Genomic DNA, 18000 nt, shown 5'->3' on the forward strand with positions numbered 1-18000 from the left:
GATTAAACACTTCCAGCCTGACAGTAAAGCTTACTGCAGGTCATCTCCAGGTTTTAGTTAACTGTGTATGCAGTTTAATCTTGGATTCAGCATCAGTTGTATTTATGTACTTTAGTCAAACTACTAAAACTAATTAGAATTTATTCAGTAGTTGTGATTTTATTACACTTTCGACAATAATTTAACATTTGAAATGGACTCTTTTCCATTGTGTAGAAAAAGTATTGTTACTGTTCTGTTTATAACTGTAATACCAGCACAGAAAGATTCAGGAAAACATTTTACTGCTTGTTACAAATTGTACTGAAAGTTTTGAAAGGAATTTTAAATCTGGAATGTTGATTAGCAAATTTTACTGTCAGGTTTTTTGGCATGCTGTAAATAACTCATCTTCAAATAGTTTGTCTGAGTAATTAAATTTAGATTGCACATTTCTCATTTCAAATATTTTGACTCTTATCTATTTGCTTTTCCATTGTGGCTTAATTGGTGTGGTCTATATAAACGGACAATAAATTTATATACCTTTGTTATAAAGATCAGTCAGTGAATAGAACTTGGTATTCATCCCAGACAGAATTATGATTGAATGTATTTGCAAGATTAAAGCACCGAATTTACTTTTTTTTTTTTCTAATTAAAGGCAATTAAAGATTTGCAGACACAAATAAAAGACAATGAATTGAGGAATAAGTGTAGGAGCAAGTCCATTTGCAGGTGAAAAGAAGTGCCTTTGAAGCAGAACCAGCTGTATTTTCATTGAAAGAATAACAGTTTAGGAAGCTTTTCTGCATGTGCTTGCTTGATAGCATAATGTACTCATAAGCAGCTTACGCAGTACAGTATTCAGAAAATAGCAGTGCATTAATTTTTAAAGTAGCAAATGCAGGCGAAGAGCAGTGCTGCCACATGATGATAATGAAGGTGGATATTGTAAAGTCTACTGAGAGAAAAGAAGCAGGGAGCTCCTGAAATGTGAACATTTATAAAACAATAACTAGATATTCATATGATAATAAGCTTGGACAGCAGTATCAACAGAGGCCAAAGATGCAGTCCTGTTTCTGCTTAAGCCTGATGAATTGAAAAGCAGAGAGGCAGTCTTTAATCTGTTATTCAATCCTGGTAATGAGCTATTGTCAGAACGAAGGAGTAAATATATAGAAGAGGTAGGGAATCTCTTTTTTTTTTTCCTTCTGAATTTATTCTGTAGAATAAGAGAGTTAAAATATATTCTGATCCATCTGTGTCCTAAATGGCTGCATCTTTAAAATCACAATCTGATATATACCCAATTTTCTTAAAATATAGTGTTCAGCATGTCGCATACTCAGTTACATGCATTGCAGATATATATGCAAAAGGGACGTATGCAGAACTAGTGATATTGATACTCGCATGGTCATGTCACAATATTTCTTCAGACTAAATAAGAAATGGTCACCTAGAACTTAATCAACTTATCTGTTTCATATTTATTGTTTAGTTTTAGTTTTGCATTAATCATGGTAGGTTTAGTTAAAAAAGAGTACTGACAATCCCAGGTCAGATCATCTCTTATCTGTTATTATTGAATGGAAGATGTATGAGATAATATTGCAAATAGAGGTAAATCACAATAATCTGGGGGAAATCCAGAGAATTCTAATTGTAATTACATGAGGAGAAGCAAACTAATGTTGCATATTTGATGAACAGTTCACTTGTGCTCTGAGGGAGGAACTTTGGCATTTTTCACAGTGTTTTCATCTGTGTTGTAGATGAAAAAGTGCCTGTCTTTCACCCTTGTCTTCACCCTTTGCTAATTCTACAACTTATAACTTCTACTGATAGAGAGTTTTCAAAGAGGAATTTGTAATTGGATGTAAGTCAGTTCAGCAGCTACAGAGATCACTCTGCCAACAAAGGAATAGGAAAAAAAAAAAAAAGACAATGTGTAGACAAGGGTGGAAAAAAAAAGGATGAGCTGAAGGGCAAGCTCTGGAGAACTTTTGAAGGGCAAAGAAAAATTCAGACACTGAAATGGGAAGTGGATGATCTGTGCATGTGCTGTTTGGAGTGACTGGCAAGAGGCAAGACCTAAGCAGGGAGGACATGGCTGTAAGTCATTAAGGGAAGTTGCGTTGTCATGGGCTAGTGCTTTGGCCCTCAAAGTGGAAAAAAGTGATGGATTTGGGAAAAGCTGAAAAGAAAGAAATGAGAAATTTGTCAAAAATCCGAAAATCGGGGTAGTTGAAAAAAAATAGAAAAGCCAGAGAGGGAGTTTGAGAGAAGAAATGAAGGATTGATGATAATGGGAATAAGAAGAAGTAAAAGAGGAAAGGAATTTGTTTAAGTAATAAAGAAAGTACGATTTGGTCTGGAAACATTCCAGTTCTATCCTTTGGCTTCTTCTTCTTGCCTTCCTATGTTCCCTCAGGAAAGTGCAGTGTCTGTCTTGCCTAGACGTTGGGTAAGGCAGACAAATGAGGCTTTGTCTGATGAGCCCATCCCGACTGGCTTTGACGGTCACTTCCTGGGAATAAGAAACAGCACAGGCTGATGACTCCGACAGATAAATGTACAAGAAAGCTTGCGGGATAAGTGAGATAAAACTAGATGAAACTGGGAGTGTGCAGATACATGTTCCAACATGTTGCAGGCCCAAAAGAACATAGGGATATGGTATTATTTATTTCTGCTTGCTCTCCAGGTGGTAATGATCAGTGTTCATGTGGTAGGGGCTTTATATTTCATAGTTCTTTATAGTCCTGTAGTGCAGATGTCTTTCCTAAGGCCTTAGAAAGTTCAGATGTTTTAAGAGTCTTTTAGTGCAATTGCTGAATCTGGTTTTCATTTTGAAAGACTCCACAGATGCCCTTTTTAAACTTTTGCACTTTGTGGACTCAGACTGCTTCCCAAACATGTAGATGTATATGTATATTTTTTTTTCTTTTGGCTATCATATTTAGCAAAGAGAGTGGTAAATTAATGACAGGTGCATAGATTTGGAGAACTACCAGCTCCAGAGTCATTATTAAAATAGCCTATTTGTTATAGGGAGGTTTAGTTGTTCATATCAACTTTAATATAAATCTGGAAGTATTTCTGAGTAAGTACAATCCAGTCTTAGCCATAACCACAATATTGGAATAAATACTACCAGAGTGCTTGAAACTGCTGCAAAGAACACTAATAAACTCTCCTTTCTAGGAAAAGACTTGGCCCTCCTGATAGATTGTGTTTAGAGAATATGTGTCTCCTGTGTGATATTTACCCTGGTTCTACCCGGTTTATCCTTGGAGAGAAAGAGGAAGAAAGGGGAATGTTAGGAAAGGGGTTGGGGTTCTATAGCTTACTTAAGTTGTACCTCACTCCTAATGGGCCTCATGAAGTTTTCCCGTTATTATTAACCAACTCCATTGCACTGCTGGAAGGAAAATCTTTTTGAGTGTAGGTCATGATGCTGATCAGCCCGCTTTATTTGCCCCACACAAGAGGACAGCACATCTGAGCTCCAGGAACTGAAACTGAACCCAGTCCTTGTCACTTTTCTGCTTCTAAGCTAAAGATATTTTTAGTGCTTAAAAAATCTCAGATGAATAAATTTCTGTATTTTGTTCACAAGTAAGTTAGAACAGCTGCATCGGTTTATTGAAAATTGGCTCCAAACAAACAAACAAAAAAAGTCAAAGCTGGGATAGTTCTATGCCAAATTTCACCCTGGAGTGAATCTTTATAACTTATAAAACTCCTGCTCTATATAATGGAAATTCTGACAGATCCTTAACTATTTCATATCAAACTGTACTACCGCAATACTTTAGGGGGAACAAATACTTTCTATTTAGAGCTGCCCTCATCTCATGCATTTGCTTTTTGGTTGTTCTTGCAGATTTTTCCCTAATTGTTCAATAAAATTACTGTACTCCACTCACTGATGCATGCTATTATTAGATATCTTTGACTTCTGAAGAATAATGCTGCAGTGGTCCTGTACTGTATTTTAGATACCCTGACTGGATTAATATATTGGAACATCAGACATAAATAGTCATGCTGTCATCTCTTCTTCATTCCGTCCCCTAAGAAGGTTGCTTGGGTATACATTTTTGTTCAAAAGATAAGGTTTCATTACTTTTCCTTGTGCCATTGAGTACTTTAAAAATTATTTCAGGACTTTTATGAATGGTATTTGATCAAAAGTTAATACAAAGATCTTCACAGTATATAATTCCTTAGGCTGAGGAGTGATTATACAGTGAAAGAAAATTCATAGAATGAGTTCGGCATCCATAATATACTACACAGAGAGGATCTCTGCATTGAATATGAGCAGGGTGATGAAGGAGAAAGAGCTTCTCTAATAGATAAGGTAGAGGAAATATGTATCTCTGTGAATCAAATGCATCACCAGAGAAGATTTTTATTTTCTAATTCACGTTTCAGAATTTCACCACTGCACTGTACTATCTAAATTTTTAAGAAAATCATAAGATGAGAAAATTGCCCTATTGTTTGTGGATATGTTTGCATATGTTTGAGCAAATGGGAGTTCCACTGGGCACAGATTTAGAGGACAGATTAAGTTATTCACATGTATCATTGATGATATTTACATGTAAAACTGGATACAATTAATGGTAAAAAATAAAACCCAAAAAAGATTTCTTCTTTAAGCATTGGAGTTCATCTTGGGAAATTGCAAAAATGGCATAAACATGTTTTAGGGGAAAAAATGGAAAGGACTTTTGTGAAAAGCCAAAGCAGTTGTGCTGAGGTGCTGCCCCTCCGAGCAGAACTGCGTGGATTTTTCTCCTTTCTCTCTCCTTCTGTGATTGTATCAGGACTTCTGCTGCCTTGGAGCTGCTATGGTTAATAGTACATATGGTTACATATGTTTAATAGTACTGCGATAATAAGGCTTTTAGACAGGAGAAAAAAAAAAAAAAAAAAGAGAGATGTCTAAGTATTTTAAGCTTTATTTTTAAGTTGAGATAAATGATTTAGGCCAGTTTTAAGTACTTTCATGTCCTCCTCTAACTTCAATTCATATGAATGCACAGCAATCATGCACTTGGCTGTGCTGTTCGGTGGCACCAAGTGATAGTCCCCATAACTTTTTAGAAGTCCTTCTAAGCCAATTCTAGGAGATTCTGTGCAATACAGTCATACAGGCAGCTGGTGTGGTTTTGTTAGTACTCACTTGGAGTGGCCTGCATGACTGAATTGTACTATTTGTGAAAAATATTCCATTTTGAAATGATGGAACCTCTACACTCACGCTAATGTCATGTATGTCACTTATTGTATGTGTTGGAGTTGACCAACCCACAAAAAATATAATGAAAATTTTGTTCTGATTGAAACATGAGTGAAAAATGTCGTCTTCCTTTAATCCACTTATTTACCACCAGATACTTACTGGAAAATATAATTTAGTAAATATTGTACTATTGGAAGGCTATCAGTATTGGTATTTTGATATGTCTCTGGAGGAATAGGTTCTGCAATGATTTACTGCCTCTTGCTTGTTGCTGTCACTGTCTGTTTGACTGTTGTTCCCCTGCTCAGTCCCCTGTGTCACAGAGGAGCTCCTTTGTGTAACTGCTCAACTACAGGGTACTTTCAAAACGTTAGATCTGCCATTGAAACTAAAATAATAGTTAATGTTCCTTACCTTTTTTGCCTCATTTCCAATATTTTTTTCCCCATTCTAGGAAAGCAAGATTATAAGAAAACCAGGCCAATGTTAAGAGCAACGAGATTAAAAGCAGAGGCCAAGAAAACTGCGCTAGGCGTAAAGGTAGAAAACCATTTGATAGCTTATACTACCTTTCTGTATATGTTGTTTCTTTTCCCCATAGAGGTACTGTGTGAATATTGATTTCTGAGAGTTATTGTTTATGACACTTCAAAATCTAAGTGGAATGCTATCATCTAAAATATTTATGATGGATTACTTTTACTTAACCCTAAAATAACTAGAATAGCTGAAACATTAAACATTAAAAGATTTTATGCAGTCCTTGTCCTTGTTTTCGTGCATACTTACATTAATGTCAAGAAAATATTGTATGCTTAGGAAATGGATATTTTTCACTACACACTACACCACTGCATGCACACACAGACACACAAAACAGTCTTCATGATTTTATACAGTTATAAAAATGACAATACATATCTTTCTCCTTTCTCTTCCTATCTTATGCCTGGGAGTAATTTAAAGCCAGGTTAGAGACTGGTAAGTTCTCAGCACTGTTATCTCAGCTGACAGCCTTCTGTGGCATGAAAAAATGGTTGGCTTAACCAAAAACAAAACACTTAGAAAGGTACTGAACTTTGTTTTGGAATTGTCCCTTCTTCAGGTGGGTGTAAAGTATAATAATGACTAATTAATCGTGGCAGTGAATGGGAACAAGGAGGACAAGTATGAATATTTTCTACTATCTCTCTTACCCAGCATGTCATGAATATACTTGGCTGAACATACACTGTTAATATTTAAGTTGCATCCAATATTTTTTCCCTCAAACTTATTTTTAATCAAGCTAATACAGAATTAACTTGGCAACCAGAGTTAAAAATATGCAAAATAATATTTTTTTAAAAAAAAGTGAATCAAATACCTGGCTGTCCTAGTGAAAGAAACTTCAGTAATGTTAAAAGGAGAGCATGTTCTTCTTCTGGCAGATGAGAAATCATTTTTTTCAAGTTATAGCTTATAGCAAATGCCAAGGTATTACTACCAAGCTGTAACAGCTGTTGAGCTGCCAGATGATGTATTTGGTTGTCTTCCAGAATTTGCTATTATAATCACGAAACAGTGCTTTCTTTTTGCTCCTGATTGCTGATCTCGATCAAGCATTACCGTGCGATGCAGTATGTTTTCACAACATAATCTCCTCAGTTAGTGCTGTGTGTCAGATTTTAATGAGAAAAAGTAGATTGCCTTTTTTGTTTAAAGGATAGATTATTAACCTTTTGAGTTCAATGTTTTTCCTTCCTTCCTTATTAAATTTTACTTTTTCTTTCCATTTTACTTTCAATGACATGACCTTTTAAAAATGATGTTCTGCTTGGAGTCTCTTACTGTACAGCTTAGCTCTGTTAAAAATGTGATTTTTTTCTGCATATCTTTTACAAGGGAGAAAAATAAGAGCCTTGATCCTTCAAAATGTATTTTGTTTCTTTTTTTTTTTTCCTGTATCTAATTCTTTCTTTAAAAAGACAGAGATCAGGTAAGCTTACATATGATTGTATGTATAATGAAAAATTGAATGTTAATGAGTAAGAAAAACAACAACAACTTATTTTGCACAAATGTTCCTGCATACTATAGCAGAATGTCTGCTCTGTTCTAGTTAAGAATGATTTTGCTATCAAGGTGCGCTCATGTTCATGTGATCACAGCATATCCTGTTCTCTGGAGTTCAGTTAGTTCCAATGTCTACATTTGCAATTCTGCCTCTGCCCTCTATAAAAGGGGAGAAAAAACCTTTAAGATGTTATCTTCTGACTATAACGTTTTCTTCCACACCTGAGCCTTCAAATATGATTGTGATTATCCTCAAATTGATTACAGGCATTTGCTTTGCTTCCTAAAAGCTGGGGAAAGCTGTCAGAGCTGAAGCAAAAGGGAAGGTGAGTTGGGCGCCTTTCCCTGCAGGGAGATGCTTGCAGAGGAAGAAGAGCAGAGCCTTATGCTTCCCTCCTGCTGCATTTAATACAAACAACTCCAGACTTACTAAATGTTAAAATACTTTCCCCAGAATATTGAGAATCCCTGGAGAATAAAGAATAGAGAATATAGCAAACTGAATGTCTCGGGGTGAATTTGCAGCTCGTCTCACCTCACAGCGCCAGCTCTTCCAGCCCGCCCAGGGCAGCGAGACCTTGCACAGTGCACAGCGGGCACCCTGCGGATACATCTCCGCATCCCGGGAAAGGCTACTTCAAAACACAACCTCTGTGTCCCTGTTGCCAAACACAGTAACTTCTCACCTGCTCTCAGGCAGGGTTTATTTTGCTCAGACCATCATTTAGCACCTCCTTCTGTCCGAGAGTAAAATTCTTATGACTGATGCACTCAACACCTATCCCAGATACTTCTGGTTTATCTTCCGGATAAATTCAGAAATAAGAATTTGCTGAACCCTCCTATTTCTTTGTGCATTTACTGTATATCGTTTTTTTTGCTTATGCAGATTTGTATTCATGATGCAGTATACACCCTTTCAAAATACATTAGTATGTCCATATAACAAGAAACTGAACTCCAGATAAAAATATTGTTGGGAAAATGCAACCTTGCCACACATGTGGAAATACAAGCTCTGGAAAAGAGGTCTATATTTCCAATTCTGTGAAATATGTAACACAATAAGTTACAATATTGTGACTTAATATTTTCAATGTCCATTCATATCTCTATAGTTGTTTTTCATGAGTGTCCTAAAGGATTATAATTATGGTGAAAAGACCATTGGCTATAAATTAAGTTGTATTTAGGTAAAAGAGAAGAGTATTAGAGAACTTTATAGTGGTGTTAGTCATCAATATCTATGAGGATAATGAAATTCCACTGTTGTGTATTTCACCATAAGAGCTGACAATATATGCTTAAAAAAAAGGCCCTGTAAATGACATAAAACTTTTCAGAACCAATCCCCAGGAGATCCTTCACATTTCATTGCTGGCATACCAATTAGCTTGTCTTGTCAAACTTTGATTGCCTTGTCATTTTAATGCAGGGTTTAAAGTAACAAAGTTTCTTTCAGTCACTGCCATTTAGTACTTTTTAATTTCCCCAATGAGGGATTTTTTCTATGTTGATAATGTCAAAGAAGCAACTAAACACTAATAACTAAAGTAGTTCAGGCAGGGTGACCATTCCAGCATTCGTGGTGTAGTATTTGTTTTTTAAATATATTTTAAAATCAAATATCATAAGAGAATTACTGTGCTGTGTCTGTACATGTGGCACTAATGCAGACAGCATCAAAATAGATGACATTTCTTGAAGAAGTAAAAGAGACCTGTCTTGAGAAACAAGTCAGAGAGAAAGCTCTGTGTGTCCCAGTGTTTGGATAGAGCCAAATTCTTTGTACTAAGACCGGAAATGGAGTCTCTGAATCTTCCTTGTGCAGTTGCTTTGCTGTCCCATGGAGCTGGCGTCATCATTCCAAGAGCTTCAGCTGGTTGTCCATGCCCTAGCAGCAAGGAGTCTGCGTGGTCAGCGGCAACTTCTCTCTCAGTGGATAACGGAAGGGATATCACGGGTGACAAGCAGAAAATAATTGGAGGAAAGTGAAAATTCAGCCCCATGCAGCTGGGGGGTTGTGTGCCCTCATCGTTCAGAGAAGCCAAAAGCAATAGGAGTTTTGGGGGATATTTCTTTAACAAGACTGCAAGAATGCATCAGTGATCTATGTAGGAGATGATCAAGTTTTGTCTTTTATTGAGAGGCAGACACAAATCTGAACAGTAGTATTTTAAACTCACTTGCAAACACATAAATGACTACAGAATATCAGCCAATAGAGAATCATTGATTTAGCTAATGGAAAAATGTTTTCTAAAAAAAATGGGAACTTGCTGACTTGTCATAGTTTTGCATATCTACTTAATCCATTATTTAGATAACTAGTTCACTATGAAGAGTCTATTTCATCTGGAACAAGTTATGCATGAATAGATAACAAAACATTCCTAGTGTATTTTGGCAAAGAGTTTTCTCTGATTTCATGCTGTTCTTAATCTGCTAAGTTAGTGAACTACATTTGCCAAGATGTGTTGGGAATATAGTTTAATAGCTTTGTAGAAATTAAGGCCTCAAGAGACTATTAAATCATTATATCTGGCCTCCTGTATGTCACAGGTCATAAAATTTCATCCAGATACCTTCTGGGAAGTCCAAATACTTCAGTAGGGCCAACGTATTTGGGCCTTCAAACCAATCCACATGCCCACATAAAGAACAGAGTGGTTTAATGTACAAAACTAAGTGTGATATTCCCAGTGATGCCAGGAATCAGACTATGTTCCCTGACATTGAGATGGACAGGAAAAGAAAAACAAAGCCAAAAACAAATCAGATTGCTCCCACCTGACATGGCCTGACCTGTATACATAAGTACAGTTATCAGATGCTTTGAGCATAAATAATCACATGCTTTAAGCATGTGAACAAGATGCAGCATGTGGAAGCTTAGGAGGATTTTCTGTACCATCTCAGAGTACTAGCCCATCTTTCTCAGCCCTGGTGTCTAGTTGTGGCCAATCTCTAACACTTCAAAGGATAGCTGAGTGAAAACAACAACAACAACAACAAAGCCTCAGGTCTCCAAAACTGAATCAATACAGTTGTAGGGAATTGGAGAGAATTCTGTTTGGAAGAGAAGGAAACTCTTCTTCTGATCTGATACAGAAAAGTATGAAGCATGAGCTGTCGTTATTTTTAATAAGCTGGAATTTCAGAGCTTCACAGTATAATGCTGACAGTGCAAGTGACCCCATTCTGCCCATGGTCCAGAAGGAGAGGAGCAGTCTGGAGGGCTGAGCTCACAGCCTCCCAGGCCAGCAGCCAGGACCTCCTTTTCACACATGCTGACGCTGAAGTATTCTTCCCAAAAGTTAAATCAAAGCATACTTTTTTTGAGAGGTCCTGCTTTGAAAGACTACAGCCGTGGTAAGTCCATAATTTCCCCAAAAAGTAATTCAAATATTCCATCATCCTTCCTCCTGGGAAATTACATTTTATTTCAGGTTGAGCTTATTTCAAGGTGTGTCTGGAGGGTTCCTTTTAAACGAGATCAGACTTTCTTGAAAAGACAAGACTAACTGACAAGATAATTTTTTCTTAAATTCAAGTATATAGTAATATACCGCTATAGTAATACACCGTAATCAAACTACTTCTAATTCTTCTGCATTATGAACAAAATGCATTGAGCTCTGTAGCTTGACCATGTCAGTTTTTTTTTTTCCAATCTCTGATCTATTTTAGTGACCTCTTTTCAAACTTGATCTTGAGGAATGATTTCTAGCACTTGACCGTGATCTAGTGATGCTCTTACGAAAACCAATCATTTCCCTACTGGAAATCCCATTTGCTTGTTCAGAGACCATGATGCTGAGGTAGTGCTTATCCCTTAAATCCAAAGATCATTTTAGAGTCACAGTTGTTTAAGGCAGGCCCCTCTTTTGTAAGTTTTGTCTACATTTTTGATTTTATTGTGCATTTAGCTAGGACGTTCAGGTTCCCAGGGTGGAAATGATGTATGTTTTTTAAACCTATATAGTAGTAGATGGTGAAATCTTCTATCTTTGGTAACTTCTTTACGTATAGAATGTACTGTGTTAAGGAAGTAAGCAGAAGTAAGCATCAATTTTTAAATATTATTTTACTGAAACTCTAAAAATTGGACATTAGAAATTATACATGAGAAAAAGGCTTATTATGAATTTCATGTATATCTTTTTTTCTTTCCCCTAAAAAGACAACTATCCTTGTTCAGTGTCAATTGCTTCTTTTCATGTCTTCAGAAATGGCTACGGATAGTGCAGCATTTCAGAGACAGAAATTGTAGTGCTCTTTCATCTAGTTTTAGAAAGATGTAATATAGAAAAAGTACATTGCTTTTTGGGAGACAATAAAAATAAATTAATGTGTGAAAAAAGTCTGAGCATTTTATGAGAATATGGTATTTTTCTGTATATGTATTATACAATATTGTTTTATTCAGTGTCCAATTTCATAGACTCATGATAGAATCATTAAGGTTGGAAGGGACCTCTAGAGATCATCTAGTCCAAGCCCCTGCACACACAGGGTCACCTAGAGCACGTGGCACAGGACTGCGTCCAAGTGGGTTTTGAAGATCTCCAGAGAAGGAGACTCCACAACCTCTCTTGGCAATCTGTTTTAGCCAATATTTTTTCACATCTAGTCCCCCATTTTTCATCTCCTGATTAATCTCATTTAGGCTTCTGCACCTTGCTCCATCAAGGTGAATCTGAGAAAATTAGCTGAAAATTTCAGCTTGAGAAACATAAAAATAATGAAAATGAAACGAGAATTAAATCTACTTTATGCCATAATGACATGTATTTTCTTTATGGAAAAGTTTCTGACAAATTTAACAATGATAAAGTCAGTATGGTTTTACAGAAATGACCATAAATATAAGAAAATAAAATAGAAAATTAGGTTCCTTCTAAAGGCTTGTTTGACCATTTTTTGGAATTTGAGAGCAAGCATATGATTTTTTAACATTCTAAACCATGTTATAAAAGAAAGAAAAAGGAGAAAAAGAAGCCCTGTGATCATTTTAAGTTTATTTCTATAGGACTTTTTATATATGAGTTAATTATTCATGGTGAAATCCTTTGAGTAAATGGATGTTGCAAAGGGATGATAGAGATGATCCATAAAGTGCAAAAGAAAGGGAGCTATATAAGCAGAGTGGGGAATATTTTAACATTTCATTTCTATGCATGGCTTAAAATACAGATAGCAAAGCCTGAGAAGTATAAAACAAATTAAAATGACAATATGTACTGTTGTTGGAAAAACAGTTCAGTGGTGTAGTGTTTCATTTGCTACTTACGTTGCAAAATTTATGTTTATAAAAGTTCATAAACTGAATGTAATTCTTAAGACACTGCAGAGCCTTGTCTGAGAGCCAGGTGTCCTTCCTTACATTTTCGCTGCTCTGCCTTTGTAAATAACTCAATATTAAGGTTGTTGCATAATTCTCAAACCTGGAATTTCAATATGCTTGCATCTATAAGCCCTTACATAGATATTGGGCCATCCATGCATATTTTCTAATACCAATGTAAGGAAAGTAGTGATGTTATTTCAATGTTAAGCTTAGACAGAGAGGAATTAAAGAGCAACTTCAGTCAGAGCAGTTATTGGGAATTCTGAGAATAAAATCAAAATTTTCCCAGTTCTACTTTGCAGGGAACAAATCTTCAGTGTAAACATTTCCCCCAGTTTTGCTCCTTTTGCCATGACTTTTGCAAGGGAGAGTGGGGAGAAGGGAGAAGAAAGGGGAACTAATGGTAAAGGAAAAAGCTTGGCAAGCATAGCACCCAAACAAGGGGAAAAAAACCTCAGTAATACTGGAATGAATTTGCTCTCTGTGTCAAGTGTGAACGGTGCCTGCATTGTACGGTTTTGTTGTCCACTCTGCGGAGCAGATGGAGCTTGCAGTTGTATGTCACTTGTTTATTACATCCTCTTAAGATTAGTAGCTGTGTGGCCAGATGGGTCTGGGAGCACAGCTGTGGATACAAGGAAATAAATGAAACCTGTCTGATGCTGCCATGCCCTTTTGTGAGATGCTGACGTGTTGCAACTGCAACAAAGCAAAAATCACTTTCCTTTAATATGTCTGTGAATTAAATGTAATTTCTTTTTCCTTTTAATCAAATCACATAAAATCAAGAGAATAAGGTTCAAAGAGTGATATAATTCTAAGAGGAAAACGTATTTAAAATCTCCAGTAAGCAGCCTCAGCAAATTTACAGGAACAACTTTAAAGTGTTAAAATAAATTTAAAATACATATCAATTAATCATCCTTGTAAAATGTAAAGCAAAGGCTTCTATAGAACAAAGACTCATATAGCACACGCCAACTAGGCAGGAGTATTTCAAAGTTTATTAGATGGCATATGTTGAATTATTGATCCAACATTCTGATAAAGTATGTAATGCATTAATGTAAATGCAAATGAAATGCTGTTCTATAGAAGAATGCCAGATTATGGGCTAGACTAAGAAGTAAAGTGAACACAGTTTTAACTCCTTCATGTCAGTGTACACAGAAAGTCACAGAACTATCATGAATCCGGAGATGCAGGATGAAGTTCATCCTGCAGTGAAGATGTCTACACCAGGCAGACACTCATCTACACTCCCTTTATCGTTAAAGAGGAGAAATAGACATTTTTAGGGAGTATTCACCTGACCTTCCTTAGATATCTGCTTTAGAACACGAGTAATGCAAAAGGGGGCCAGATTCTCTCCTTTGATGGTAAAGATGTCTAAGTGTCTAGGTCACGTATAGACAACTCCAGTCCCACTAACAGAATTGATTTGACGTAGCATGTTCTGTAGCAATTCACATTATTTACTGCGTCCTCAACTCTTTCTGTTGTCTACTTTGAAGTGTCTGTGTTTGTTTTGAGGCAAATGTTGTTTAACATGAAGCTGAGATTTTGGGGAAGTTTTGTTGCTTTGTTCTGTGGAAGGAAGGTGGTTGAGGAAGACTGGTGCTCCCCTGCATGATTTTAAGAATACATTATGATGATAGATAATGAAGCAATGCATGTTGTTAGGTGTGGAAGTGGCAGTTTCTGTGAACTGAAGGAGCATATGGCCATTTCTCAAATTTACGTTTCTTCTTTCATTGTCTAACAAAACGAGAATTGATGCTGCAGGAATTGTGCTGTGCTTTCCAGGAAAATGAAATCTTAAAAATCAGAAACACTTTAACTTTGAAAGAAGTGATCTTGTAAAGAGGGTATCATAGATATCATGCTATGATTCATTATATCTGAGGTCTAAAGTCGATCTTAACTTAGGCCAGCCTTAAGACAGAATATCATGATAGGCAGTCACATAAGGAATATGGCGTTTAGTACAAAAACATTTTCCTGCTTATGAAAGATGCTATAAATCATGTACACTTTGGAAGACTTTTATGTTAATTAAGGAAGATGTAAGAGGCAAGTGCAAGTGCAAATTGTGGGTGTTTTTTCACTTTATTGCAGTGAGAAGGCAGGAAAAGTTTCACTCCATTCTGAGGGTTTTATAGGCCTGTATTAGAGCATGCCAGGAGACGGGGAGGTAGAGCTACCGATTTTCATTGACTTCCACCATACTGTGTTTGCTTCATTAAAAAATTACCAATTTGTTGACAAAAAATAACATATTACTAGAAAACATCAAAATTCACGAAATAAAATCATCATTTGAATCTGTATTCAAAACTATGGTTTCCCGAATTCTGTGCTTTCTTTTTTTTAAAAAAAAAAGTGAACATAAGAGCTGCTATTTCTGGGCCATATCAAAAATCTTTACAGTCAAATATCCTATTTCTGGGAGTATATCAGAATATCACCTAAATCTTTCTTATGTGAATGGGTTTGATAACATTATAAAATGGTGAAGAAAGAAAGAAGAAAAAATCATTAAAATAGCAATGCATTATGTGAAGTCCACATGTCTGAAGAGGCGTTGCATAGATGTGTGTTATACAAGAGAAATAACATTTGTTCATTATTTATCTGAAATGATGATACCATTTCTAACATTTTGTGTTTTATTTTTTTCTCTCATTCCTACAGGAAGTTGCCCTTGTCCTTGTAGCTATATTGATATTTTTGTTGGCTTTCTATGCTTTCTTTTATCTTAACATTTCCAATGAAGTTGACCTTGATCTGGATCCAGATGAAAACTAGCAGATGCAATGAATCCATCATCAAGATTCCTTCGGCTGGAACAAGACTACATAGGAACACATAGTCCCTTCACTGTGAGACAACAAAACGATGCCATTTCTTGCGGTCCAGATTCATAAGAAAAGTCTGCAATATGTCAGTCACTCTCACATTCCAGTTCTTCAAAATGTGGGAAGAACGTTTGCACCTCGCAAGCACATTTGGTTAACACTGAAGCCAGGAGCTGCGGTATGATACATGAAGTTTAGTGTTTACATTATTTTTTCCTCAGACAGAGAAACTTTGGCGTCAAAAGACAGGTGCTATTGCGATAATGGGTATTGATGCGGACTTCACAGGGGAAGAGGCTGCCTTGAGTAGATTGAGAAATCAAAGCTTCCTAATAGCCAAATTAGGTTCCTTTTCCTTTCCCAAAGAAAGCCGAAATAACAAATGAAATGCCTTTTCTTCATTTGTATTGAAAATATATCAAAAACCACTTGTTCTCTCTCTCCCTTTTTATCTTTCTTGTACATGTGCGCACACATGTGCGCATGCACAAAGATAGAAGAAAATGTAGGAAAAAAAATATCCTTTTAGAGGCAGTCTGTCACCTCCTATATGGACTTAATTTTATGTCATCCCAGATTCTGTGTGCCCATATATCTACAGTAATCTTTTTCATTCTTTTGCCAACTGTTCAGCACACATGTGTTCTGTCAGAAATGGCACCTGGATGACAGAAGCTCTAACATTCGCATATGCCTTGGAAACACAGTTCTTTGCCTCCTGTGCTGTCTGAACTAGTGTAAATAGAAAGTTCAGTCACTGTTGATTTTAATTAGTGTATTGCTCTATTATTAATCTAAAGTTGAAGTTGTATTTTAATTATGCTCTTCCTGCTAGTCATGGTATCAACTTGCTCTACCTGTTAAGGGCATGTTGTAAAAAATTTGCTTTCCCGTTATACAGTCATTTTTATCATCAAACTAATGTGAGAAGCTGTAACTACTGAGAAGCCTTTTTCTATGAATACTTCTAATGACTGGAAGCACATTAGCTCAATGACGACTTTTAGTTCTTGCAAAGTACCTTTCAGATTATGCAGTACAGAGAACATTTCTGATCCCTCTGCTAGAGAACCACAAGCAACTTGAAAAAGGAAATATGTTAAAGCAGCTGCAGAGAGCTCTAAAATTCAGTCTATGTTCCCTTCTGCTCTGGCTTTGTCATGTTTCTGGACCTGTGATGGTAAAGGCTCTGTTTTGTTCATTTTAGAAACATGGTCAGGCTTTCTCTAGTTATGATTTCTCTTATCTTGATTGAGTCATTTGTGCTGAGACTGCCCCAGATATTCTTCAAAAAAAAATCTGAAATTCTATTAGCAAATGAGCCTTAAGGCATCTTTAGTATCATTTTCAGGTGAGATAGATTGAAGCTGAAGATTATACTTAGTTGCAGCAAAATCCTTTACTGAAAACTGTTCCAGAAATGCAGGATTTCTTACTTAGATTTCATACAGTGATTTTGGAGACAAAGGGATACCAAAACATAGCAAAGATTTTAATGTAAAAAAAAAATTATTTAAAATTGACACAGTCTCATTATCACCATTTAAGGAACTTAGATCTATGCAGTTATTTTTTAAATCATATAATGATCATAAACTTATCCATGATGAGTCTCTGGGTATGCAGTTCTTATCTGTCATAAGCCTCATTCAGCTTATATAATGCAAAACAACTTCTCTAGAAATTTGGAGTGCAACAGTCTTCCAAGAAAATGATGAAGGAGAAATATATACATATATATGCATATATTTCTCATTTTTTAAAATTATGACTATTACAGGCACAAAATCCTAACATTTATACAGTTGTATGACTTATAGTCCTCTAATACTCATATGCACGACCAAATGCTTAGCAACATATTGCATTTATAGTGAAGCATTTCCTGACACGTGGTCTGCCTTTCAGTGGAGAGAAAAGCATATCGCAAGCTGTCTTTCTGGATGTGACATGCCTTTCATTTCACCAGTGCCACACCACATGTCACAGAAGCTACAGACCTCTCCTTTTACTTTGCATGAGCAATTACCTTTTTCCATAAAATGCTGGAAGAATTGCCTTGGTAATGTGTGCATGTTGCACTGTGGGTGAAATGCAGTATGAGAAGGATCTGCTGTTACCCCTGGCTGCAGGTTCTCTAATAACCTGCATTCTGATTCTCTTTCATTAGAAATTCTTAGTTCTTAGTTGTTCTTAGTATCAAATGAGGACATGAAGTTACTAGTACATGCACGTATCATTTTCCAAATATTATGACTCACAGACAAAATCCAAAATGTGTATATAAGTGAATGCAGTATCTTCACTGGTTTGTGGCTCATCAGTGCACATTGTGCTTGAGTGCTACCATTTGCAATTTTCTCTTGGCTTCATTTAGGTTACGCTTTTTATTTATATGAAAGATTTTCTTATGTAACCAGAAACCTTTCTTTTGCTTAGCTAAACTGGGCAGACTTCTGTTCTGTGTACACAGTAATACATGGTAAATCTTG

General features: G+C 36.2%; 1 protein-coding gene across 1 annotated transcript in view; it reads left to right on the top strand.

Annotated features, from left to right (window-relative positions):
• Positions 1-15785, top strand: part of TRIQK (triple QxxK/R motif containing) — a 52565-nt gene extending 36780 nt beyond the window's left edge. The window contains exons 3-4 of the mRNA XM_088533590.1: positions 5700-5785; positions 15345-15785. Coding sequence (XP_088389716.1) covers positions 5700-5785; positions 15345-15458 — 200 coding nt within the window. The 3' untranslated portion in view covers positions 15459-15785. The remainder of the gene's footprint in view (positions 1-5699; positions 5786-15344) is intronic.
• Positions 15786-18000: the final 2215 nt, after the last annotated feature.

The sequence above is a fragment of the Tinamus guttatus genome, unplaced genomic scaffold (assembly GCF_059628265.1).
Source record: "Tinamus guttatus ecotype Peru unplaced genomic scaffold, ASM5962826v1 Tinamus_guttatus_pri_ptg000510l, whole genome shotgun sequence".
Classification (NCBI taxonomy): Eukaryota; Metazoa; Chordata; class Aves; order Tinamiformes; family Tinamidae; genus Tinamus; species Tinamus guttatus.